This window comes from Panulirus ornatus, chromosome 10 (assembly GCF_036320965.1).
Source record: "Panulirus ornatus isolate Po-2019 chromosome 10, ASM3632096v1, whole genome shotgun sequence".
Classification (NCBI taxonomy): Eukaryota; Metazoa; Arthropoda; class Malacostraca; order Decapoda; family Palinuridae; genus Panulirus; species Panulirus ornatus.
Genome location: NC_092233.1, coordinates 53,831,084 through 53,857,875, shown reverse-complemented (window position 1 = coordinate 53,857,875; position 26,792 = coordinate 53,831,084). Strand labels below are relative to the sequence as shown.

General features: G+C 43.6%; 1 protein-coding gene and 1 non-coding gene across 2 annotated transcripts in view; one reads left to right on the top strand and one right to left on the bottom strand.

The window, feature by feature from the left end:
• The first annotated feature begins 405 nt into the window (after positions 1 to 405).
• Positions 406 to 489, top strand: TRNAL-UAA (transfer RNA leucine (anticodon UAA)). Its single transcript has one exon. It is a non-coding gene; the product is annotated as a tRNA-Leu (tRNA).
• Positions 490 to 9,397: 8,908 nt separating this feature from the next.
• LOC139750693 (uncharacterized) overlaps positions 9,398 to 26,792 on the bottom strand; it is an 80,554-nt gene continuing 63,159 nt past the window's right edge. Inside the window, exon 4 of the mRNA XM_071665373.1 lies at positions 9,398 to 11,441. Coding sequence (XP_071521474.1) covers positions 10,952 to 11,441 — 490 coding nt within the window. The 3' untranslated portion in view covers positions 9,398 to 10,951. The remainder of the gene's footprint in view (positions 11,442 to 26,792) is intronic.

Genomic DNA, 26,792 nt, shown 5'->3' with positions numbered 1-26,792 from the left:
GAACCTATGTAGAATATAGGGTTTGAGTGATAGTAGCACCCATGCAGTATGGGACCGATATTGTACTGGGTTGTGAATGTGTATACCTAATCATTACCCATGTTGGATGTTGTTAATATATACTACATATGGTTATATCAGACATATAAGCCTTGGTGCTATCACCATCAATGTACACATGTGAAGAAATAACACATTCTGCTAGGATTTACGTTCAAACGTAGCAACAGCTAAGCTAGGCTGGTCGAAGTGAAGCGCATTCTAGGAATGGCCCGTCATCCTTAATTTAATACTGGCATGCTGACTCAACACGGCAGAATTTCGTTAAATAATACAGGGATGTAGTTGTTAACAAACAAACAAAAAATATCATGATTCAGCCGGGTATTGTTAGGTTGAATATCTGTCAGGTTGGCCGAGTGGTCTAAGGCGCCAGATTTAAGCTCTGGTACTCGTAAGAGTGCGTGGGTTCGAACCCCACACCTGACACAAACGTGAAAGATATTTTAGAGATTATTCATTTCCACTGCTTAAAAAGGATGATGACGACTTCTGAGATGAAGTTTAAATGTGTTGTTAAAAGTTCCTTTTCATATTAAGACACAATTGGTCTCCATATTTTCTCTCGTAGATGTTATGTCTAAGTATATTAACGGGATCATTTTCCTTGCTCACGATCCCCTAGTAAATAAAAGATCCAAGAACACTTGCATTTTAGCATAGGATATATATAAACAAATGCATTTTTACCAATCGTATTATATATATATATATATATATATATATATATATATATATATATATATATATATATATATATATATATACCATTCTTGATCTCCATTTCCTAGGTTAGCGAGTTAGTGGCGTCAGCAACAGACGAGGATGTATCCGTTAAAACCATTCTCTAGTTGTCATGTGTAATGCACCGGAACCACAGCTCCCTATCCACATCCAGGCCCCACAGACCTTTCCACAGTTTACCCCAGACTTTTCACATGCTCTGGTTCAGTCCATTGACAGCGTGTCGACCCCAGTATACCACATCATTCCAGTTTAATCTCTCCCTTGCTTTCCTTTCAATCTGCTGTATGTTCAGGCACAGATCATTAATAAACTTTTTCACTTTATCCTTCCATCTCCAGTTTGGTCTCTCGTTCACCTTGTTCCCCCAACCTCTTACACATATATTCTCTGTCAATCTTTCCTTACTCCATACATCCAAACCATTTCAACACACCCTCACCCTCTTCTGCTCTCTCAACCACACTCCTTACCCTTTCATTACTTATTCGATCAAACCATCTCACACCACATACTGTCCTCAGACAGTTCATTTCCAACACATTTGCTCTTCTCTGCTTAACCATATCTACAGCCCATGCCTCGCATACATATCATATTTTGGAGCTCGTGTATCTTAAACATAACCATTTTTGCTCTCCAAGACAACGTTCTCTCTTTCCATATATTCTTCATCGCTCCCAGAACTTTTCCCTCCCCGACCCTATGGCTCATTTCCGCTTCCATGGCTCCATTCGCTGTCATGTCCACTTCCAGATATCTAAAACACTTCACTTCCTCCAGGCATTCTCCAATCAAACTCACATCCCATCCTAACCTGTCCCTCAACCCTCCTAAACCTAATAACCTCGCGTTTATTCACATTTACTCTCAACTTCCTTCCTTCATGCACTCCTCCAAATTCAGTCGCCAATTTCTACAGTTTCTCACTCGAATCTACCAACAATGTTATATCATCAGCAAACAACAACTGACTCACACCCCAAGCCCTCTCATCTCCAACATATTGCATACTCGCCCCTCTCTCGAAGACTCTCGCATCCATAAACAAATTAAACAACCATGGTGACATCACACACCCCTGCCGCAAACCAACTTTCACTTGGAACCAGTCACTCTCCTTTCTTCCTACTCGTACACATGCCTTCCATCCTTGATACAGACTTCTCATTGGCTCTAGCATCTTTCCTCCCACACCGGATATTTTGAAGACCTTCTACAAGACACTTCTATCAGCCCTATCGTATGCTTTTCTTTATCCATAAATGCCACTTATATATCCATCTGCTTTTCTAAGTATTTCTCACACATTCTTCAAAGCAAACACCTGATCCACACATCCTCTACCACCTCTAAAACCACACTGTTCCTCCTCAGTCTGACACTCTGTACATGCCTTCACCCTCTCAATCAATACCCTCCGATACAACATACCAAGTATACTCAACAAACCTGTGCCTCTGTAGTTTTAAAAGTTCACCTTTATCCCACTTGTTTTTATATAATGGCATTATACATGCATTCCACCAATCCTCAGGAACCGCACCATGATCCATACATAAACTGAAAATCCTTACCAACTAATCAACAACACAGTCACCCTCATTTTGAATTAATTCAATCCGCGCCTTGCCAGATTTCATCTTCCGATGCAAGGCTTTCACCACCTCTTCTCTCTTCACCAAACCACTCTCCCTGACTCTCTCAGTTAGCTGACCACCTCGACCAAAACGCCCGACATCTGCCACACTACCATCAAACACATTCAACAGTCCTTCAAAATACTCACCCCATCGTCTCCTTGTTCCATTTATATGTATATATATATATATATATATATATATATATATATATATTTTTTTTTTTTTTTTTTTTGCTTTGTCGCTGTCTCCCGCGTTTGCGAGGTAGCGCAAGGAAACAGACGAAAGAAATGGCCCAACCCACCCCCATACACATGTATATACATACGTCCACACACGCAAATATACATACCTACACAGCTTTCCATGGTTTACCCCAGACGCTTCACATGCCCTGATTCAATCTACTGACAGCACGTCAACCCCAGTATACCACACCGCTCCAATTCACTCCATTCCCTGCCCTCCTTTCACCCTCCTGCATGTGCATATATATATATATATATATATATATATATATATATATATATATATATATATATATATATATATATATATATTATTTATTTTATTTTGCTTTGTCGCTGTCTCCCGCGTTTGCGAGGTAGCGCAAGGAAACAGACGAAAGATAGGGCCCAACCCACCCCCATACACATGTATATACATACACGTCCACACACGCAAATATACATACCCATACATCTCAATGTACACATATATATATACACACACAGACACATACATATATACACATGCACACAATTCACACTGCCTTTATTCATTCCCATCGCCACCTCGCCACACATGGAATAACATCCCCCTCCCCCCTCATGTGTGCGAGGTAGCGCTAGGAAAAGACAACAAAGGCCCCATTCGTTCACACTCAGTCTCTAGCTGTCATGTAATAATGCCCGAAACCACAGCTCCCTTTCCACATCCAGGCCCCACAGAACTTTCCATGGTTTACCCCAGACGCTTCACATTCCCTGATTCAATCCATTGACAGCACGTCGACCCCGGTTTCCCACATCGATCCAATTCACTCTATTCCTTGCCCGCCTTTCACCCTCCTGCATGTTCAGGCCCCGATCACTCAAAATCTTTTTCACTCCATCTTTCCACCTCCAATTTGGTCTCCTACTTCTCCTCGTTCCCTCCACCTCCGACACATATATCCTCTTGGTCAATCTTTCCTCACTCATTCTCTCCATGTGCCCAAACCATTTCAAAACACCCTCTTCTGCTCTCTCAACCACGCTCTTTTTATTTCCACACATCTCTCTTGCCCTTACATTACTTACTCGATCAAACCACCTCACACCACATATTGTCCTGAAACATCTCATTTCCAGCACATCCACCCTCCTGCGCACAACTCTATCCATAGCCCACGCCTTGCAGCCATACAACATTGTTGGAACCACTATTCCTTCAAACATAGCCATTTTTGCTTTCGGAGATAATGTTCTCGACTTCCACACATTCTTCAAGGCTCCCAGGATTTTCGCCCCCTCCCCCACCCTATGATTCACTTCCGCTTCCATGGTTCCATCCGCTGCCAGATCCACTCCCAGATATCTAAAACACTTTACTTCCTCCAGTTTTTCTCCATTCAAACTTACCTCCCAATTGACTTGACCCTCAACCCTACTGTACCTAATAACCTTGCTCTTATTTACATTTACTCTTAACTTTCATCTTTCACACACTTTACCTAACTCAGTCACCAGCTTCTGCAGTTTCTCACATGAATCAGCCACCAACGCTGTATCATCAGCGAACAACAACTGACTCACTTCCCAAGCTCTCTCATCCACAACAGACTTCATACTTGCCCCTCTTTCCAAAACTCTTGCATTCACCTCCCTAACAACCCCATCCATAAACAAATTAAACAACCATGGAGACATCACACACCCCTGCCGCAAACCTACATTCACTGAGAACCAATCACTTTCCTCTCTTCCTACACGTACACATGCCTTACATCCTCGATAAAAACTTTTCACTGCTTCTAACAACTTGCCTCCCACACCATATATTCTTAATACCTTCCATAGAGCATCTCTATCGACTCTATCGTTTACCCATTTATTTGTTATACTTAGTCGCTGTCTCCCGCGTTAGCGCAAGGAAACAGACGAAAAGAATGGCCCAACCCACCCACATACACATGAATATACATAAACGCCCACACACACACACACACACACACACACACACACATATATATATATATATATATATATATATATATATATATATATATATATATATATATATATATATATATTTTTTTTTTTTTTTTTTTTTTTTATACTTTGTCGCTGTCTCCCGCGTTTGCGAGGTAGCGCAAGGAAACAGACGAAAGAAATGGCCCAACCCCCCCCCATACACATGTACATACACACGTCCACACACGCAAATATACATACCTACACAGCTTTCCATGGTTTACCCCAGACGCTTCACATGCCTTGATTCAATCCACTGACAGCACGTCAACCCCTGTACACCACATCGCTCCAATTCACTCTACTCCTTGCCCTCCTTTCACCCTCCTGCATGTTCAGGCCCCGATCACACAAAATCTTTTTCACTCCATCTTTCCACCTCCAATTTGGTCTCCCTCTTCTCCTCGTTCCCTCCACCTCCGACACATATATCCTCTTGGTCAATCTTTCCTCACTCATTCTCTCCATGTGCCCAAACCATTTCAAAACACCCTCTTCTGCTCTCTCAACCACGCTCTTTTTATTTCCACACATCTCTCTTACCCTTACGTTACTTACTCGATCAAACCACCTCACACCACACATTGTCCTCAAACATCTCATTTCCAGCACATCCATCCTCCTGCGCACAACTCTATCCATAGCCCACGCCTCGCAACCATATATATATATATATATATATATATATATATATATATATATATATATATATATATATATATATATATATATATATATGCATATATATATATATATATATATATATATATATATATATATATATATATATATATATATATATATATATATATATATATATATATGTATATATATGGTGTGTTTGTGTGTGTGTGCGACAACCTGTTTGTACTGTATGGGAAGAAGTTTTACACTAGTGGGGCCCCATTTCTTGAACAATATCAGGCACACAAGATTTTGCATGATGTCTGCATGGTGTCTATGTGGTGTCTGCATGGTGTCTATGTGGTGTTTGCATGGTGTCTGCATGGTGTTTATTTGGTGTTTGCATGGTGTCTGCATGGTGTCTATGTGGTGTCGGCATGGCGTCTGCACGATGTCTGCATGGTGTTTATATGGTGTCTATATGGTGTCTTCATGGTGTCTATGTGGTGTCTGCATAGTGTCTGTATGGTGTCTGTATGATGCATGTGTGGTGTCTGTATGGTGTCTGCATGGTGTATGCATGGTGTCTGTATAGTGTCTGCATGGTGTCTGTATGGCGTCTGTATGGTGTCTGTATGGTGTCTGGATTCACCAAATCTTCACTCATGTCCATCCATCCATCCACTAATCTCATACCGTAAAAGGACATTTCTACATCTAGTCTAACAAGTTTCTTAACAATTTCACATTATCTCCTCTGGCTGATCCGTCCCTACACATGTCGATGAGTGTCATCAATCTGTTTGAAAGACTTAAACGACTATGATCAAGTCATCCTTCACTCTTCTCTCTTCCTAGATTGGTGAATTTAAGGCCTTTATCCTTGTCCTGTGTGTGTGTGTGTGTGTGTGTGTGTGTGTGTGTGTGTGTGTGTGTGTGAGACAATGGATACTGTGCTCTGTATTTTCACACCTGTGATGTCAATAGTAGATAAAGTTCTTTCAACCAAAATAGACAAGAGATATTGCGATCCACAATAAGTGCCAACAAACTCTCTGTCTATCTAGAGCTTGAGAGATACCGTGGCCAAGATTAACTGACGTCAAAGTCTATCGTAAGACCATAGCGAGAGGCTCCTCTCTTGTGAGGCTGGGAACTCACGCACCCGACTAGCTTGCGGAACCATCGCCCTACCATTGAGCCGAAGCGACGACACGTCACTGAAAGACATGGGAGTCTGGCGGGTTGCTGTGGGAGAGGCGATCAGTGGATGAAGATGGCACTATAGATGTCTCTTCTGAAGTCGGGAAACATACCGAGAGGAGATCGCCCTTCCTTTCTTCTTTTTTTTTGGCCTTGAATACAACGTTCGTGAGCCTGACGGAGCGTCCATACGGAGCAACGTCACCAGTGGAAGGCCAGATGGAGCATCACGATAGATCCGAGTCGATCTTGGAATGATGAGTTGCCAGAGCAAAGGCAGACCCGACTTGAGGATGAGTGATCATAGCCTCGTCCCAGAGTTCGTGGAGTACATGATGATGATGATGATGATGATGGTGATGGTATCTTTTTCTTCTCAGTTTCCCCGTGTTGTAGAGGTAGCGCTTAAAGCAGGAGAGGAAATGGCCCCAGTCACTCACATCCACCAGAGTCCACTGTCTACATCTAAGCCCGACCACTTTATATGCATTAGTCTAGCCCAATAGCCCCCTGTATACCAAATCATTCTAATTCGCTCTGTCCCTAGCACGCCTCACACCCTCTTGCATGTACCAGCCCTGATAATCAGAACAAGAACATCTTGGTTCCTCTCCTCCAACATATAACCTTTCTCTCCCGTCTTCTCATCCATACACATCAGACTCCTCAGCCTGAGCCTTCGAGGAGGATGAGCATTCTTATCTTGACTCCTTCTTCTGTTCCGACTCTCAGAAATTGGAATATAAGTAGTGGATGATATTCAGCAGCCCCGCCCCTGCTCCTTTTAGCCACTTTCTATGACAGACAGGAAATACGACTCTGTCGGATTCAGTGGACCTCTCGCCTGAAGGGAGGTGAAGTGGGAATCAGACGCAGCAGTGGCTGAAGGACGCGATGCAGGAGTCCCGTCGGTGATGTCCCCAGCAGGAGAGCAAGAGCCCAGGTTCAGGTAGCCGCGCCTCGCCACTCCTTATGGCCGGCCATTGGTCATATCACCCGTTTCATTCCTCAACCACAACACACGTACATACATACATAAACCAGGTCACGATCCTCACAACTTCGCTGTACGATGGACAGTAGGTCTATAGGTCACGAGAATGTTGATGTTGCGTAAGTGAATAAATCGGCGGAAATGAGAAGAGACATAATTCATAAACTGAGAAAAGTGAAAAGATTATTGGAGAGAAAATAAAGTGTGGAAAGACTGCTATAATGCGAGGAGACGGCAGATAGTTATGGATATGAGTGTTAGAGTCAATATAAATACGTAGGACATAGATACTGATAAGGATAATCACGTAATGATCCGATTGGCTTCATCTTTGAGAAAGAGAAGCGGTTGAATCGAGAAGCGTCATCGGGAATTATAGAAAACGGAGCTGTGTGTCCTTGGCAGTATCTTGCATCAACTGTTGTCGTTGTCTTTTGTATCTACGGTAGCAGATGGTGATATGGTCGATGGTGAGGGGGGGAATTTGTTGCATTTAGGTCACAAGTGAGAAATTTCTATTGACGTAGAGTTTACGACATGTGTAACGGATGCGTAGTCTCTTGCCGTATTCTCGCCCAAATAACCCTTACTATACCTACTACCTTAACAAGAAGTTACCTAGTCACCTATGATGGGTTTGTATTTCAAGAAATAGCCATGGATGATCCACTAACATAGCCACAGAAGAGTGGGAAATGTTTTCTTCCCAGATAGACACAGGACGGGAGATGCCGAGGGAGCTCTTTTTTTACCTTGTGTTTACCGCCTCCTAGACCACTCTGGTCTATTTCCCTTCTCTTATACTTTGTTTACTTCATAAGGCGAGGAGGCCAGGTGTGGACAGCTCTCGGTATGCTGGGGTCAGGCACAGGTCTAACTCAGCAGGGAGGGCCACCAGGGGAGTGAGAAACACTTCTGCTATTCAAAATCTTTATTGCAGACTACATGATGGAGTGGGAGCGCGGACGCCCCCCAGCACAGATGTTGCTGGCTGCGGGCGTCTTACAATCTTGAGGCAGACGTGCAGAGGAGGTGGATGGTGTTCATAACGTCCAGGTCCAGTGTTGAAGGTAGATAGAGAGTTCCGAGTAGTTTAAGTAGATGTAGAAAGTAGGTGATGACCAGAAGTTTTGATTAACTGGGTTGACAGTAAAAGTAGATAGATAGATCTTTAGAATTTGAAGGAAAACGTTCAAGAGTTGACAGACTTTCGAAATAAACATGTAGGCAGGTGCGCGTTCATAGTAGACAAGCAATTCAAAGTAGACAGGAAAACGTGTTCAGAACACACGTCTACTGCCTCTTCCATGTTTTTTTTTTTATATCATTATCTCTTTCAAACTTTAGATTTATGTATGTTATCTCTTTTTAAACTTTAAAATTTATGGTCTATTATCTCTTTTTAAACTTTAAACTTATATCCATAATCTTTTTTAACACATTTTAGGTTCGCAAGTCTCATTTCTTAGCAGTTCGTGTCCAAAGCAAATTAGGCTAAATTTCGGTCTCTCTCTCTCTCTCTCTCTCTCTCTCTCTCTCTCTCTCTCTCTCTCTCTCTCTCTCTCTCTCTCTCTCTCTCTCTCTCTCTCTCTCTCTCTCTCTCTCTCTGTCATCTTTCATCACTGTCTCTTCCTAATTCTTCAGATTTACTGTCAGTCTTTTGTCTCCTTGCTAAATTAGTCCATTGTCCCCCCCCCTTTACAAGATTGGTTCTTAGTTTTAATGTCCGTTTTCTTTTCAACTCTTCCATGGGCTTCGTAAATTCTGCTGTTTAGACAAAGAAATTGAACAGAACTTATTCCAAACTGTATATATATATATATATATATATATATATATATATATATATATATATATATATATATATATATATATATATTTCTTTCTTTTTTTCGTAATCTATCAAAAATAAACATGGCCACCGAAGACCTTTCGTAATGCAGAAGTATGATCATCTGATGTTCGCAATAACGGAACTTCTTCCGATCCAGTAATTTAGGTACCTTGGCCCAAATCTACTTTCCTAATTTCAACGATTTTTTTTACTTTAAGCAGCCTGATTGTCTGTCCACACTTCTTAAGGCCCAGTGTCGCTCTTCTGTGTTTATATGGGATACTTGGGTGTTGGCGGATTTGAGACTGAAATGTTCATCCCTAAATCGAGGTTTCAAATAGGATTTCTTCATTGAGTGGATGTCGCATTATGTGAGTAACGTCAGAAGGTTCCTACAACTGGCTTTTCTAATGAGTTCGTCAACGAAATTGATTTTCGCTGATGAGTGCACAGGTAAAGTCTGCATATTAAAGTAAAGTAAAGTAAAGCCGATGTTTGGGATCATAGGTTTCAGGAGAAAGTGTTCAGTTTTATTAGTTTTCCACTACCTGGACTGGCTCAACCAATCTGCAGGTCATCTCGTGAAGCAACGTAATGCCCGCCAGTTACAAGGACACAGATTTCGTCTGGACGTCACCACCGACAAGGGAGGCGTCCTCTCCTCATTGGGCACCATTCATATAACAACACCATCGTACATTACATAAGAAAAAAACCATAATATTAGAACAGTGAAGGGGGGGGGGGCATTTGTAGATCTCGTCCAACAACAAGACGAGGATGAATACAGTGCTCTTAACAGTTAAAATCAACTAGCTAAGGTGCATAGAGAGGCTTAACACTGCTGATACGTTATCTTTGGCATTATTATTGAGACTAAAAAAATATCTATGTAACATGAAATATACAACTTCTTATGCACTAGGGACTATCATTATTGCAACTTATCAACAAGGTTCACTAAACACTCTTTGACCAAAGTCAACACTGACCAGCTGGTTAAAAAGGCCAGCTTAGGTGGTATGTAAGTACGAGGACTGACGAACGCTCCTGGAAAGGGAAACGAATCGGTCCTAGTCTTCAGAAAGCGATGGCCTTTGCAGGCCAAGCGACCCAGATAGTGCTGAAGGCCAAGGGGGAAAAGGATTCTTCATCCCTGATACATGATAAGCCTCAAATAGAAGCTAGGGAGCCACTACCATATCCGAGGGAGGCTCGCTCACAGAGGATCGGAAATGCTGTTTCGATGGAATTCTTTCCGTAGGGTGTTTTTACCACATCCTTCTCCTCAGGACCAATAAGACATACTCTTCAGTACAGGCTTTGACATAAACGAGCACAGAATGTCTCCAAAAATAGTCCATTGGTGATACTGTTCACCAACAGCCAACAGCAGTGACAACATATCGTCGCTGAGGGTAATGGCTATAGCAATGTGGGCAGACTTGAGCATTGGACTTTCCAGCCTTGGGTGCTAGGGAAAGAGGCATGGAAAACTGTGGTGAACTGGAGCCCAGGAGGCATGTTCGTAAATCCTAGGCTTTCGCAATGAAACGCCCTGGGCTGATCTCAAGTAGGTTCTTAGGAATAAGAGAATGAAAGACTTCATCTGAGGCCTTCAGTAAGCCTGGGCACGCAGAGCCACGAGACTAGCTGTGGACGCAGGTAGGGGAACAGGCTTCTTTATGGTCGGCGCTGTGGTGGTTGTGGTCGTTGGCGGCGACGGGGAGGAGGCAGAGCTGCTGAGGAACGAGGTGGGAATGTGCGGACCCAGAGGCAGAGTCGCGGGTGGTGGTGCTTGACCGAGAGGAAGGCTGGTAGACGGTGTCGGCCCGATGGGTAGACTGCCAGGCGGACCTTGGCCCATGGGAAGAGTAGCCGCTGGTGCTGGTCCAATGGGGAGACTAGATGGCTGTGATCCCACGGCGCCACTCAGGAGGGATGGAGGGGAGACAGTTGGACCACTTAGTATGGATGGTGGAGAGGCTGTGGGGCCCCTACCGGAGCCTGAAGCCGCTGTGGAGGTTGGCTTGTAGGTGCAGATGCCACAGAAGGCTGGGTGGTATAGGGGGCCTAGCCCTCCGAGACCTCCGGCCAACGTCATGCACCTGGAAAACAACACAACACATGGTAAGGACAAGGCAACACTCAGTAAGGACAAGGCAACACTCAGTAAGGACAAGGCAACACTCAGTAACAAGACAACACACAGTAAGGACAAGGCAACACTCAGTAACAAGACAGCACACAGTAAGGACAAGGCAACACTCAGTAACAAGACAACACACAGTAAGGACAAGGCAACACTCAGTAAGGACAAGGCAACACTCAGTAAGGACAAGGCAACACTCAGTAAGGACAAGGCAACACTCAGTAACAAGACAACACACAGTAAGGACAAGGCAACACTCAGTAACAAGACAACACACAGTAAGGACAAGGCAACACTCAGTGAGGACAAGGCAACACTCAGTAAGGACAAGGCAACACTCAGTAACAAGACAACAAACAGTAAGGACAAGGCAACACTCAGTAACAAGACAACACACAGTAAGGACAAGGCAACACTCAGTAACAAGACAACACACAGTAAGGACAAGGCAACACTCAGTAAGGACAAGGCAACACTCAGTAAGGACAAGGCAACACTCAGTAAGGACAAGACAACACTCAGTAAGGACAAGGCAACACAGTAAGGACAAGGCATCACTCAGTAAGGACAAGACAACACTCAGTAAGGACAAGGCAACACTCAGTAAGGACAAGACAACACTCAGTAAGGGCAAGGCAACACTCAGTAAGGACAAGACAGCACTCAGTAAAGACAAGGATTATGAAAAGAAGTAACGAAAATTTTGCTGTGGCCAGATAAGCCCACCCTGACACACTGTCTCCATAACTGAGAGGTTAGAGGAAGTTAATGTAGCATGATACTGGAGCTGGTGTGTGGACGGCTGCCTCCCAGTGGCGCGAGGCAGAACGTCATTATCATGTAGTGTTATGTATTTCCTTTTCTTATATCTTAAAAAAAAAGTTTTCTGTTTTCTGTTTTGTGCAGTATGCCTTTATAATATGTCATTACGTTTTCTCTTATAACTGATATCCATCTGGACTGTATTGTATTATTTTATTATGTCACTAACATTATTAAATAAATCAATATCAAAATACTGTAAGAATTATAAATATTTCAATATCGTTTAAAGAAATGCTTGTTGTATTCGTACAATGATTTTTGGAGCTGGAGCTAAATTATTGGAACGTAGATTCTCTCTCTCTCTTGCCAGGTAAGGGAGTAAGGAGACGTGAGCACTCATTGTCTGTTGGATTTCCTCTTGTTATTTGTCATCGGTCTTTCATTAATGGTTATATCAAAGAACAAAGGTATAGACATTATTTGTAGCAGGGAAATCAGTATTTATATTATTCGATGAAAATTTCAGGTCAAATTTTGAATAAATGTTTCGGTGGGTAGTGCACCATAGCGTCCATCTTGTATATGGACCATAATTGTATTTTTGTTATCATTTTTCAATGTATTGCTTTTTGATTGTTTAAAGTGTATTTTTTCCAGTTAATAATTGAAATGTGATAAGCTTAAATTTGAGTATGTTGTTAAGAGATATTATTATCGGCCTTAGAGGTAGCGTTGTCTACATGGCCTGGCGTATTACCCGAAATAATGATCTCAGGACGTAAGCCTTGGCTAATGTGTCGAGGGGGTCGAGACCCACCGTAGTTGAAAGGCTGGAATCGTAAGAAATCTATCTTTGCCTACCAAGTGATCATGATAGGTTCAGGTCTCTAACCAGCAGTGTTGAGTACGATCAACGTCAGCACTAACAGTGTAATGTGTTGTTCGATCTTTTACACAACAACAGAAATAAATGCAAAAGTATCATTACTATACCTTATTTTTTGCCTACGTTTTTTAGACGCCTCTTGCTTTAAGTGTGTCGAAAAAACGAGGAAATTAAACTACTGAAGGCTGAGAAAGTAGAGGAAGTAGAGGTGTTAGGAAAGAGTGAAGTTGAAGACGGGTAAAATGCAATTACTGAGACAAAGAAAGATCGGTACACGGGTCTGCCAAGAAGGAAGAGGCGAAGAGGCTGTCAGAGTTAGGCATGGTTGTGTACACTAGCCTCCCGTATGGATGGGGCGTGCAACCGTGTCATGATGCATCATTCATATCCTTAAGAAGAACTCGTGAGAGCAAGTTAAGAAGAATAAATTCTCAGTTCTTATTGTCAGTTTCCCTTGCAACCTTTCAGCCATTTCCTGTTAAGATACTCTCCACCTTACACTCACCTGGAGGTATTCCGGTTGCTGAGGTAAAGTCTGAACAAATTTAAACAAAAGTGATCCTTAAGATCTCCCACCAAAGTGCCACATCTAACTTTACGACTGAAAATTTGGGGGATACGTAATGGAATGTTTCAAAATAATCAAAGGATCTAATCACATTTATGGTAACCTGTCCACTCGGATCTCACAAGCTGTTACCAGAGGATATGGCATCAGACTCCACTTCACCTGTAGCATAACTGATGAATGGTCGGGGTCAGTCCACATCTGCTATAATCAAAATTAAGAGTAAACAAACACTAACGGTTAGCGCATGATTTCTGCACATCTTCACGTGAGGAAGGGAATAGCATCACATTTATTACCTTATCCAGAAAATTAAAGATATTGCTTCCGGTATGTATGGTATGCATAATGTAGAAAATTGGTGCCTGGTATTGAAAACTAATGTTGATGATGTCAAGCACAATTTTACCTAACCTAAAAACAGGAAATTCATTAGATTAGGTAAGAAAAAGCAAAACTTGATATTATCACAATTACTTTGAACATCAGCAATTTTGCACGGTGTGTAACATGTATAAATGACGTGTGTTTAATTCTTACGAAAAATTAGAAATGCTACGAAATGATTAGCCAGACATTGTCATATTAGTAGACGTTACCGTAAAATGTTGACACATTCCTGCAACATGTCTGCCGCTGGTGGGTGGGGGAGCATCCTCCCCTCGTTTTTTTGTTTTTCTTTTTAATTTTCCAGAAGAAGGAATAGAGAAGGGGGCCAGGTGAGGATATTCCTTCAAAGGCCCAGTCCTCTGTTCTTAACGCTACCTCGCTAATGCGGGAATTGACGAATAGTATGAAAGAAAAGAAAGAATATATATATATATATATATATATATATATATATATATATATATATATATATATATATATATATATAGGGGAGAAAGAATACTTCCCACGCATTCCTCACGTGTCGTAGAAGGCGACTAAAGGGGACGGGAGCGGGGGGGCCAGAAACCCTTCCCTCCTGGTATTTTGACTTTCTAAAAGGGGAAACAGAAGAAGGAGTCACGCGGGGAGTGCTTATCCTCCTCGAAGGCTCAGATTGGGGTGTCTAAATGTGTGTGGATGTAACCAAGATGAGAAAAAAGGAGAGATAGGCAGTATGTTTGAGGAAAGGAACCTGGATGTTTTGGCTCTGAGTGAAACGAAGCTCAAGGGTAAAGGGGAAGAGTGGTTTGGGAATGTCTTGGGAGTAAAGTCAGGGGTTAGTGAGAGGACAAGAGCAAGGGAGGGAGTAGCACTACTCCTGAAACAGGAGTTGTGGGAGTATGTGATAGAGTGTAAGAAAGTAAATTTTAGATTGATATGGGTAAAACTGAAAGTTGATGGAGAGAGATGGGTGATTATTGGTGCATATGCTCCTGGGCATGAGAAGAAAGATCACGAGAGGCAAGTGTTTTGGGAGCAGCTGAATGAGTGTGTTAGTGGTTGTGATGCACAAGACCGGGTTATAGTGATGGGTGATTTGAATGCAAAGGTGAGTAATGTGGCAGTTGAGGGAATAATTGGTATACATGGGGTGTTCAGTGTTGTAAATGGAAATGGTGAAGAGCTTGTGGATTTGTGTGCTGAGAAAGGACTGGTGATTGGGAATACCTGGTTTAAAAAGCGAGATATACATAAGTATACGTATGTAAGTAGGAGAGATGGCCAGAGAGCGTTATTGGATTACGTGTTAATTGATAGGCGCGCGAAAGAGAGACTTTTGGATGTTAATGTGCTGAGAGGTGCAACTGGAGGGATGTCTGATCATTATCTTGTGGAGGCTAAGGTGAAGATTTGTATGGGTTTTCAGAAAAGAAGAGTGAATGTTGGGGTGAAGAGAGTGGTGAGAGTAAGTGAACTTGGGAAGGAGACTTGTGTGAGGAAGTACCAGGAGAGACTGAGTACAGAATGGAAAAAGGTGAGAACAAAGGAGGTAAGGGGAGTGGGGGAGGAATGGGAGGTATTTAGGGAAGCAGTGATGGCTTGTGCAAAAGATGCTTGTGGCATGAGAAGCGTGGGAGGTGGGTTGATTAGAAAGGGTAGCGAGTGGTGGGATGAAGAAGTAAGATTATTAGTGAGAGAGAAAGAGAGGCACTTGGACGATTTTTGCAGGGAAAAAATGCAAATGAGTGGGAGATGTATAAAAGAAAGAGGCAAGAGGTCAAGAGAAAGGTGCGAGAGGTGAAAAAGAGGGCAAATGAGAGTTGGGGTGAGAGAGTATCATTAAATTTTAGGGAGAATAAAAAGATGTTTTGGAAGGAGGTAAATAAAGTGCGTAAGACATGGGAGCAAATGGGAACTTCAGTGAAGGGGGCTAATGGGGAGGTGATAACAAGTAGTGGTGATGTGAGAAGGACATGGAGTGAGTACTTTGAAGGTTTGTTGAATGTGTTTGATGATAGAGGGGCAGATATAGGGTGTTTTGATCGAGGTGGTGTGCAAAGTGAGAGGGTTAGGGAAAATGATTTGGTAAACAGAGAAGAGGTAGTAAAAGCTTTGCGGAAGATGAAAGCCGGCAAGGCAGCAGGTATGGATGGTATTGCAGGGGAATTTATTAAAAAAGGGGGTGACTGTATTATTGACTGGTTGGTAAGGTTATTTAATGTATGTATGATTCATGGTGAGGTGCCTGAGGATTGGCGGAATGCTTGCATAGTGCCATTGTACAAAGGCAAAGGGGATAAGAGTGAGTGCTCATATACAGAGGTATAAGTTTGTTGAGTACTCCTGGTAAATTATATGGGAGGGTATTGACTGAGAGGGTGAAGGCATGTACAGAGCATCAGATTGGGGAAGAGCAGTGTGGTTTCAGAAGTGGTAGAGGATGTGTGGATCAGGTGTTTGCTTTGAAGAATGTATGTGAGAAATACTTAGAAAAACAAATGGATTTATATGTAGCATTTATGGATCTGGAGAAGGCATATGATAGAGTTGATAGAGATGCTCTGTGGAAGGTATTAAGAATATATGGTGTGGGAGGCAAGTTGTTAGAAGCAGTGAAAAGTTTTTATCGAGGATGTAAGGCATGTGTACGTGTAGGAAGAGAGGAAAGTGATTGGTTCTCAGTGAATGTAGGTTTGCGGCAGGGGTGTGTGATGTCTCCATGGTTGTTTGATTTGTTTATGGATGGGGTTGTTAGGGAGGTGAATGCAAGAGTTTTGGAAAGAGGGACAAGTATGCAGTCTGTTGTGGATGAGAGAGCTTGGGAAGTGAGTCAGTTCTTGTTCGCTGATGATACAGCGCTGGTGGCTGATTCATGTGAGAAACTGCAGAAGCTGGTGACTGAGTTTGGTAAAGTGTGTGAAAGAAGAAAGTTAAGAGTAAATGTGAATAAGAGCAAGGTTATTAGGTACAGTAGGGTTGAGGGTCAAGTCAATTGGGAGGTAAGTTTGAATGGAGAAAAACTGGAGGAAGTAAAGTGTTTTAGATATCTGGGAGTGGATCTGGCAGCGGATGGAACCATGGAAGCGGAAGTGGATCATAGGGTGGGGGAGGGGGCGAAAATTCTGGGAGCCTTGAAGAATGTGTGGAAGTCGAGAACATTATCTCGGAAAGCAAAAATGGGTATGTTTGAAGGAATAGTGGTTCCAACAATGTTGTATGGTTGCGAGGCGTGGGCTATGGATAGAGTTGTGCGCAGGAGGATGGATGTGCTGGAAATGAGATGTTTGAGGACAATGTGTGGTGTGAGGTGGTTTGATCGAGTAAGTAACGTAAGGGTAAGAGAGATGTGTGGAAATAAAATGAGTATGGTTGAGAGAGCATAAGAGAGTGTTTTGAAATGGTTTGGTCACATGGAGAGAATGAGAGAAGAAAGATTGACCAAGAGGATATATGTGTCAGAGGTGGAGGGAACGAGGAGAAGTGGGAGACCAAATTGGAGGTGGAAAGATGGAGTGAAAAAGATTTTGTGTGATCGGAGCCTGAACATGCAGGAGGGTGAAAGGAGGGCAAGGAATAGAGTGAATTGGAGCGATGTGGTATACCGGGGTTGACGTGCTGTCAGTGGATTGAATCAAGGCATGTGAAGCGTCTGGGGTAAACCATGGAAAGCTGTGTAGGTATGTATATTTGCGTGTGTGGACGTATGTATATACATGTGTATGGGGGTGGGTTGGGCCATTTCTTTCGTCTGTTTCCTTGCGCTACCTCGCAAACGCGGGAGACAGCGGCAAAAAAAAAAAAAAAGAATATATATATATATATATATATATATATATATATATATATATATATATATATATATATCATGTTGAAGGCTGAAGGCTCCAGTCATGGACAAAAGTCCACATCAAGGCTGAGCCTTAATTGATATGTAGGGAGGATTATGAAACGGGAAAAAGAAGAGAAAAGGGAAAGTATTTACGGATTTTGCACGAGGTGAAAAAACCTATCTTTTGGTATAGCGTTGATGAGATAACCTTGATATGGGCCTCAGTTGCCCGTGCGTCTCAGCTAACATAAAAGATAAAGTCAGTGTGAGGAGGAGGTTGTCCGCATGCATGAGAATGTCCGCCAATTTGCGTGGTGGAGGCGCCACCAACAGCTCATTTCACCACATAATTCTCAAGAGCCGTTCATTTAAAGCATGTTGGTTTACTGTTGCTTCTCTAAATATGATTTGCAGTTTGATAAGGCAAGAAGGGAGACTAGGTGAGAATAGGGAGAAAATGAGCGGGAAGGGGAGAGAAAGGATAGGGGACGCGGGTAATCGAAATTTTGCCATGGCTGTGCAATGTATCCTTTATTTCTGATTTCGTTCTCTTAATTCTAAGATAGAAAATACTGAGACCAAGTGGAGCTTACGTTCGAAATGTTTCGCTCAACACGCTGAAACAAGGAAAATGGTTAGATAAAGCGTATGGTCAACATTTATACGAATATATATCTAAAATGAAGGCAAGTCTCTTGCTCTGTCTTTGGTGGGAATAAAGAAATATCAATTGTACAGAAGTAAATCCCACCTTTCCCCTCAAGCTGGCTTTATAAATGCAGACTCACCGCTGAAGTAAACCTATTGTGTATGTACAAACCCTGTAATATCTTCATGAATTGAACAAGACCAAATCAAATGACGAATACCTTAAAAGTTAAAAATATTATCCTACATCTGTGGATGGCAAGTTGTGCGCAAACACCTGCCGATCGACACAAGACTACGATTCATGATTTATCTAAACCGACCAACCTAGTGTTGCATATACACTTCCGTATGTTTAGATAAAAAAAAATAAAAGAATCTTATGCTGAGACCACATTACAGTGGTAACAAGAGGCGTCGTGCAATGCTTCATAATTCCCAAGAGAGAACATTTGGCCCACAGTCAGCTGCTGGCAGACAAGTTTCTGAATAGCAGAGAAGTTTTCGCTTGTGGAAATCTAATTTTCCCTTCATAACGCTGAAAACCTTGCGCTTTGAATGCCTGTGTTCGCTTGTCTGACTGCACCGGATTGGCGGACTGCTCAGCGGTGAGGCACGGAATTTGTAATTATTTGAATAATTAAGTACGACCAACACAACATAAGAGGATTCCCCAGGATGAAAACAGAGATCATTTTTAGATTAGGTGATGAAAAGCCAGCCAGCATTTACCTGGCGGCCGAGTGCAGTGGTAAATACTTTTAGTCGTACCACAGACAAAGCATTATGGTTCCCACGACGTGAATTAATTAATCAATTATCAAGGTGTATTAAGTCGACGTGTACACGCAGACTCGAACGCACATGCATCCACGCACATTCACTGGTACACAGCCAGAGGCTGGGCCGCACACAGCACCATGGGAGCGTGAGTGAACTGGCTAAATCCGGCCAAGATCACTGCTGCCTTTGATGGTATTTAGTTGCAAGGACCCAACAGTGTGGAGGCACTCAGGACGGCCGCAACTTGGTGGCGCGCGCGGGGCCGCAAGCCGCAGCCGCGGTTAACGGTAAGCCGCCGCCACGGGAACTCTTTGAGGGCGGGATCATGTGTGTCGACACCTGTATGACTATGTGGGGGAGGCGGCCGCCCGGGTGGAAGCTCCGTGTAAGGAAGCAAACCGAGTGGAAACCGTGAACGAGGCCACGATGGTAAGCCCCTGTGGCAGCGGAGGTTTAGTTGGATAACGTGCTCCATCCTGGCTGATGGCGGAGCAGGAGACGCCATGTTACCGGGCCGGGCCGGGCTAGGCTATGCCGCTGCCTCACACACCCACAACCTCCACGCCTCACGGTAGCGCACCAGCGTGTGGTGTCGCTCTATACAGAGACTGTCAGTTACCAGACATGTCGCTTCTGGCGAGGATATTACCATGAAATAGGCTATATAAGCATGAGAAAAAAAGAAAATAAAAACGCTCCACACGTAGCGAATGGTTAGGTACTTTTGGCTATTCGTAGGCAAAACAACAAATCCTGTACTTAACTGTGTCATTTTCGCTGTTATGACAGTTCTACTGTCTGTGTTAGACGCTACCGTCCATAATGTTCTGTCTAGTAAGAGGGAAGACAGTGGCAGTGGTGTGAGGATGTCGCAGTGGTGTGAGGATGTCGCAGTGGTGTGAGGATGTTTTGGGCCTAGCACTGCGGGAGCACCCGACATCCGCTTAAGCTGTTGACGCCCATCATGTATGCTTCCAACTACTCCCTCAATTCAGGGCTAACACTTTCATCATCCCTGTGCACCGAATCATTTGGTATTCTTTTCTTTAAGGCGTCGGCTATATTCATGGTAAATTCGCCCCCTACCCTTCCTTTCCAACTTTTGGGTGTAAACTCTAACCTAACTTAACTTAGAAAACGGTAGAGAAGCTTCAGGTAACCCGAAAATTCGTTGTTAAGAGTCAGTTAGTTAAATCAATGATCTATGTCTGTATGCACGTATGTTTCTGTGCTGGTAGAGGGGAGGATGTATTGAAGCGATCTCCCTACCGCAGGTTGGCACATGCCTGCCTCCTAGACTTGTTCATCATTCTGTATCCCCTGGTGAAGCTAGGTTGGTCAGACGTTACGCTGCCCAGCAGCAGCAACGGCTCGTGACAGTTAACCTTCAGTAACAGTAACAGTTCGTGACAGTTGACCATCAGTAGCAGCAACAGTACGTGACACTTGACCATTAGTAGCAGCAACAGTACGTGACACTTGACCATCGATAAGTTATCTGATGTTTACCTCATCACTGGGAGAGGGACGTTCGGTCTGCTGCTGCATCATGACATAACCCGAGTCTGTCCGCGTTGCTATAGTCGTATATACGGTCATAACCTCAGCGACATTTTACTGCTGCTGGTTGTCGGTGAAGAATATCACCACTGGATTTTTTTTTTTTTTTTTTGGAAATGCAGTACGTTTGTTGACTGGTGTTGCTCTACAGCGTAATTCATTCTTGTGTTGAGGAGAGAAAAACAAGTTTTTCGCAAGACTTGTTATCGTCTATGGTAGTAACCCCCTCCCTTCGTCCGCTGGTAATTAGCAGGTCTTGCTACACACCAGCATCGCCAATCCCCATAGCACGGCCCGCTGGTGGAGCACTCACCCTCAGCCATCATACAGGAGGGCGAGTCAGACGGTCGCTGTGCACCTGCACTTCAGACGATGCGACCACCTCATTCCTAGTGGTAATGTTACAACAAATGGCCGGCGTGGCTTATGACATGTATATGGTGACCGACCTCCTCCCCCACCGCTCCTTCCCCACGCACTTTCACGTCAGTGTTTCCTTGAGCGCAAGCGCGTCCGGACGCTAACTGGTGTTATTGTGAAAAATGGGTTTTGTCGCTTAAGGCTCAGATGTCTTTTTGATGGAACGTTCGTTACGTAGTGCAGGCCAGTGTACTACAGACGAAGAGCAACAACAGAAATTTGCTGAAAAGTATCCAGACACTCCCGTGCCACATCGCAACGCAGTGCGGTGGTTAATTGCCAAGTTTCGTTGAATCTGGATCTGTATCGGACGCGCCGAGATCCGGCGGACCAGCAGTCGTAACACAGAACATATTGGATGTTTCGGATCGTATGATAGAAAGCAGGAAGCAGTTCGTTCGTAAACTGGCACTACAGACGGGCGTCTCGTACAATAGCACAAGTAGAGTAGTGCTGAGGATGCAGTACCGCCTGGCCAGACAACAACAGTGCATGAAGCGAAAGAAAGGGACATGGTCCAGCGTACTGAATATCGCTGATGGTTGAAAGTCTATTACCGCCAGGGGAATATTCTGGACGTCACGGGCTTTACCGATGAGACGTGCGTTCTCATTAATACGTTATGTCAGCACCGAAAAAAAAGCTGCATTTATTTAGGCGATTAATCCACATGAGTTCGAAGAGACACCATTACATGATCAGAGGGTTAGTGTTGGGTGCTGCGCCATACCACGAAATCGAGTAATTGGCCCCGTGTTCTTCAGTGACACAGATCTACTCTGGACGTTATTGAGAACTGATTCCAAACCCTTTCATTGGACACTGAAATGAGGACGAAATTGCCCGCAGCTGCTTCTAATAGGACGATGCAAGTGTGGGGAAAATGAAAGGCACAGTTTACAAAAGCGATCCTTACACTTTCCCTGAACCGACGAAAACCATCACAAATTTCAACAGGAACACACACACACACACACACACACACACGCACACGTCGATTGATTTGTCGCGTGTCTTCATAAACAACATAAAGACTTTTTTTGTCGCTGTCTCCCGCGTTTGCGAGGTAGCGCAAGGAAACAGACGAAAGAAATGGCCCAACCCACCCCCATACACATGTATATACATACGTCCACACACGCAAATATACATACCTACACAGCTTTCCATGGTTTACCCCGACGCTTCACATGCCTTGATTCAATCCACTGACAGCACGTCAACCCCGGTATACCACATCGCTCCAATTCACTCTATTCCTTGCCCTCCTTTCACCCTCCTGCATGTTCAGGCCCCGATTACACAAAATCTTTTTCACTCCATCTTTCCACCTTAAATTTGGTCTCCCTCTTCTCCTCGTTCCCTCCACCTCCGACACATATATTCTCTTGGTCAATCTTTCCTCACTCATTCTCTCCATGTGCCCAAACCATTTCAAAACACCCTCTTCTGCTCTCTCAACCACGCTCTTTTTATTTCCACACATCTCTCTTACCCTTACGTTACTTACTCGATCAAACCACCTCACACCACATATTGTCCTCAAACATCTCATTTCCAGCACATCCATCCTCCTGCGCACAACTCTATCCATAGCCCACGTCTCGCAACCATACAACATTGTTGGAACCACTATTCCTTCAAACATACCCATTTTTGCTTTCCGAGATAATGTTCTCGACTTCCACACATTCTTCAAGGCTCCCAGAATTTTCGCCCCCTCCCCCACCCTATGATCCACTTCCGCTTCCATGGTTCCATCCGCTGCCAGATCCACTCCCAGATATCTAAAACACTTCACTTCCTCCAGTTTTTCTCCATTCAAACTCACCTCCCAATTGACTTGACCCTCAACCCTACTGTACCTAATAACCTTGCTCTTATTCACATTTACTCTTAACTTTCTTCTTTCACACACTTTACCAAACTCAGTCACCAGCTTCTGCAGTTTCTCACATGAATCAGCCACCAGCGCTGTATCATCAGCGAACAACAACTGACTCACTTCCCAAGCTCTCTCATCCCCAACAGACTTCATACTTGCCCCTTTCCAAAACTCTTGCATTCACCTCCCTAACAACCCCATCCATAAACTTGTGGATGCGAAATGTATTTTTATTAATACAAGCTCTCTAGATATACTTATCGTCAACGGTAGATGCACAGTGACTTTTGGCTTACCCTGCATTAACAGTCACACACACACACACACACACACACACACACACACACACACGAATACCTACGCATGGATACAGGCCCGTACATGTACATTCCTACCTTATGCTAGGCACATTGCACATAAATGATTACACATATCACACCACACACGGGGCGATACAATGGTAAAACTTTCTCCCAGTAACATATAAACTGTCAATTCTTTCATGATGATTTAGTTAATGTTAAGATGGGCTTTGAAATTGCCTTGGGACAAATTAAAGTTCTTTGTATTAGCAATTAAAACAGAGGCAGTGACGTAACGTGTGGCATAATCAGCAGACGGGTATAGAATAACGGGATTTTCAAGATCTATGGCCAGGGTGATCATTTTCCTGGCAATGTTTAGCGATCGCATATTTGTTGTCATCCCTGCGTACTGCATGACGGCGCCAATAACACCTTTTCCGCTACGGTTTTTTCCAGTCTTGTCTGTAACGGAGAGGTCACGAGCGGGTCTGTTACGAAGAAGATGGGTTGCTATCTACTTCGTCACAGACCCGTCGTGACTATAACGCCCCTTCAGGAGGACCACGTCATTTACCAGCACAGCTTGTGACAGTGAGGAGAGTGGCCAGCCGCGCTCAGACATTGGAATGACACGGAGCAGACTATCGAGGCGCCTCACCCACAGAATGGAGCCTCACCTGTCACGCACAGAATGGAGCCATCACGAACCACGACATAACTCCCGCCTGACACGACAAGACCTGGACGAGAACACCAAGATCAACAGAGAACAAGACCTATAATAAACATACAAGTCGAAGATGTTCAAATCCCACCATCCTCAAAACGCCACATCAGTCTTACCAAACCAAGCAGCCAATGAGCGATCGGCTTAGCCGAACAGCTCCGCCCACCCATCTGTCTCCACCCAATCCACCAAAATCGTATATATAAGCAGCCACCCACGACAGAATCATCAGATCCAGCCTGAAGATGCAACAGGGTGGTTCCGAAACGTCGTTACCCTTTAGGGAACTAAAGAAATATCAAGACCACCACCGAAAAATTGTACGGCAGGCAGAAACTACACAAGAAAATTGTTAAAGAAGATTGTGCTGTTGCTTTTAACCTCGTATGGCTCGAGGAAATATCCTGCTTGGCTACACCATCTTATGTATAGAAATGTGCGAGTATGTGTGAGTAAATGAGCCTTTCCTCGTGTTTTTTGGCGCTACCTCGCTGTCGCGTGAGACACCGATCAAGTTGTACATATATATGATATATATATATATATATATATATATATATATATATATATCTTTTTAAACTATTCGCCATTTCCCGCGTTAGCGAGGTAGCGTTAAGAACAGGACTGGGCCTTTTTTGGAATATCCTCACCTGGCCCCCTCTGTTCCTTCTTTTGGAAAATTAAAAAAAAAAAAAAGAGAGGGGAGGATTTCCAGCCCCCCGCTCCCTCCCCTTTTAGTCGCCTTCTACGAAACGCAGGGAATACGTGGGAAGTATTCTTAATCCCCTATCCCCAGGGATAATATATATATATATATATATATATATATATATATATATATATATATATATATATATATATATATATAGATATATACAGCGCTGGTGGGTGATTCGGGTGAGAAACTGCAGAAGCTAGTGACTGAGTTTGGTAAAGTGTGTGAAATAAGAAAGTTGAGAGTAAATGTGAATAAGAGCAAGGTTATTAGGTACAGTAGGGTTGAGGGACAAGTCAATTGGGACGTAAGTTTGAATAGAGAAAAACGAGAAAGTGAAGTGTTTTAGATATATGGGAATGGATTTGGCAGCGGATGGAACCATAGAAGCGGAAGTGAGTTACAGGGTGGGGGAAGGGGTCGAAGGTTTTGGAAGCCTTGAAGAATGTGTGGAAGGCGAGAAAATTATCTCGAAAAGCAAAAATGGGTATGTTCGAAGGAATAGTGGTTCCAACGATGTTATATGGTTGCGAGGCGTGGGCTGTAGACAGGATTGTGCAGAGGAGGGTTGATATGTTGGAAATGAGATGTTTGAGGACAATATGTAGGTGGTTTGATCAAGTAAGTAATGAAAGGGTAAGAGAGATGTGTGGTAATAAAGGGTGTGGCTGAGAGAGCAGAGGAGGGTGTACTGGTTTGGTCACATGGAGAGAATGAGTGAGGAAAGATTGACAAAGAGGATATATGTGTCAGATGTGGAGGGAACGAGGAGAAGTGGGAGACCAAATTGGAGGTGGAAGGATGGAGTGAAAAAGATTTTGAGCGATCGGGGCCTGAACATGCAGGAGGGTGAAAGGCGTGCAAGGAATAGAGTGAATTGGAACGATGTGGTATACCGGGGTCGACGTGCTGTCAATGGATTGAACTAGGGCATGTGAAGCGTCTGGGGTAAACCATGGAAAGTTGTGTGGGGCCTGGATGTGGAAAGGGAGCAGTGGTTTCGGTGAATTACACATGACAGCTAGAGACTGAGTGTGAACGAATGTGGCCTTTGTTGTCTTTTCCTAGCGCTACCTCGCGGCCGGGCAGGGGAATGTGGGTGCCATTTCATGTGTGGCGGGGTAGCGACGGGAATGGCTGAGGACAGCAAGGATGAATATGTACATGTATATATATGTATTTGTCATTTGTCTTTATGTATATGTATGTATAAATTGAAATGTACAGGTATGTATATGTGCGTGTGTGGACGTGTATGTATATACATGTGTATGTAGGTGGGTTGGGCCATTCTTTCGTCTGTTTCCTTGCGCTACCTGGCTAACGCGGGAGACAGCGACAAAGTATAATGGAAATGATAAATATTTTTCTTCCATGCATACTAGCCATTTCCTGCATGAGCGAGGTAGCGTTAAGAACAGATTACAGAGCCTTCGAGGGAAACTTCCTCACCTGGCTCCTTGCTCTGTTCCTTCTCTTGGAGAGTGATACAAAAAGGGAAGAATTCCTAACCCCCCGCTCCCGCTCCTCTTTGTCGCCTACAACATGTAAGGGAATACATGGGCAGTATTCTTTCTCCCTTATCCCCAGGGATATATATATATGTGTGGTTTGGGCACATGGAGAGAATGAGTGAGGAAAGATTGACCAAGAGGATATATGTGTCGGAGGTGGAGGGAACGAGGAGAAGAGGGAGACCAAATTGGAGGTGGAAAGATGGAGTGAAAAAGATTTTGTGTGATCGGGGCCTGAACATGCAGGAGGGTGAAAGGAGGGCAAGGAATAGAGTGAATTGGAGCGATGTGGTATACCGGGGTTGACGTGCTGTCAGTGGATTAAATCAA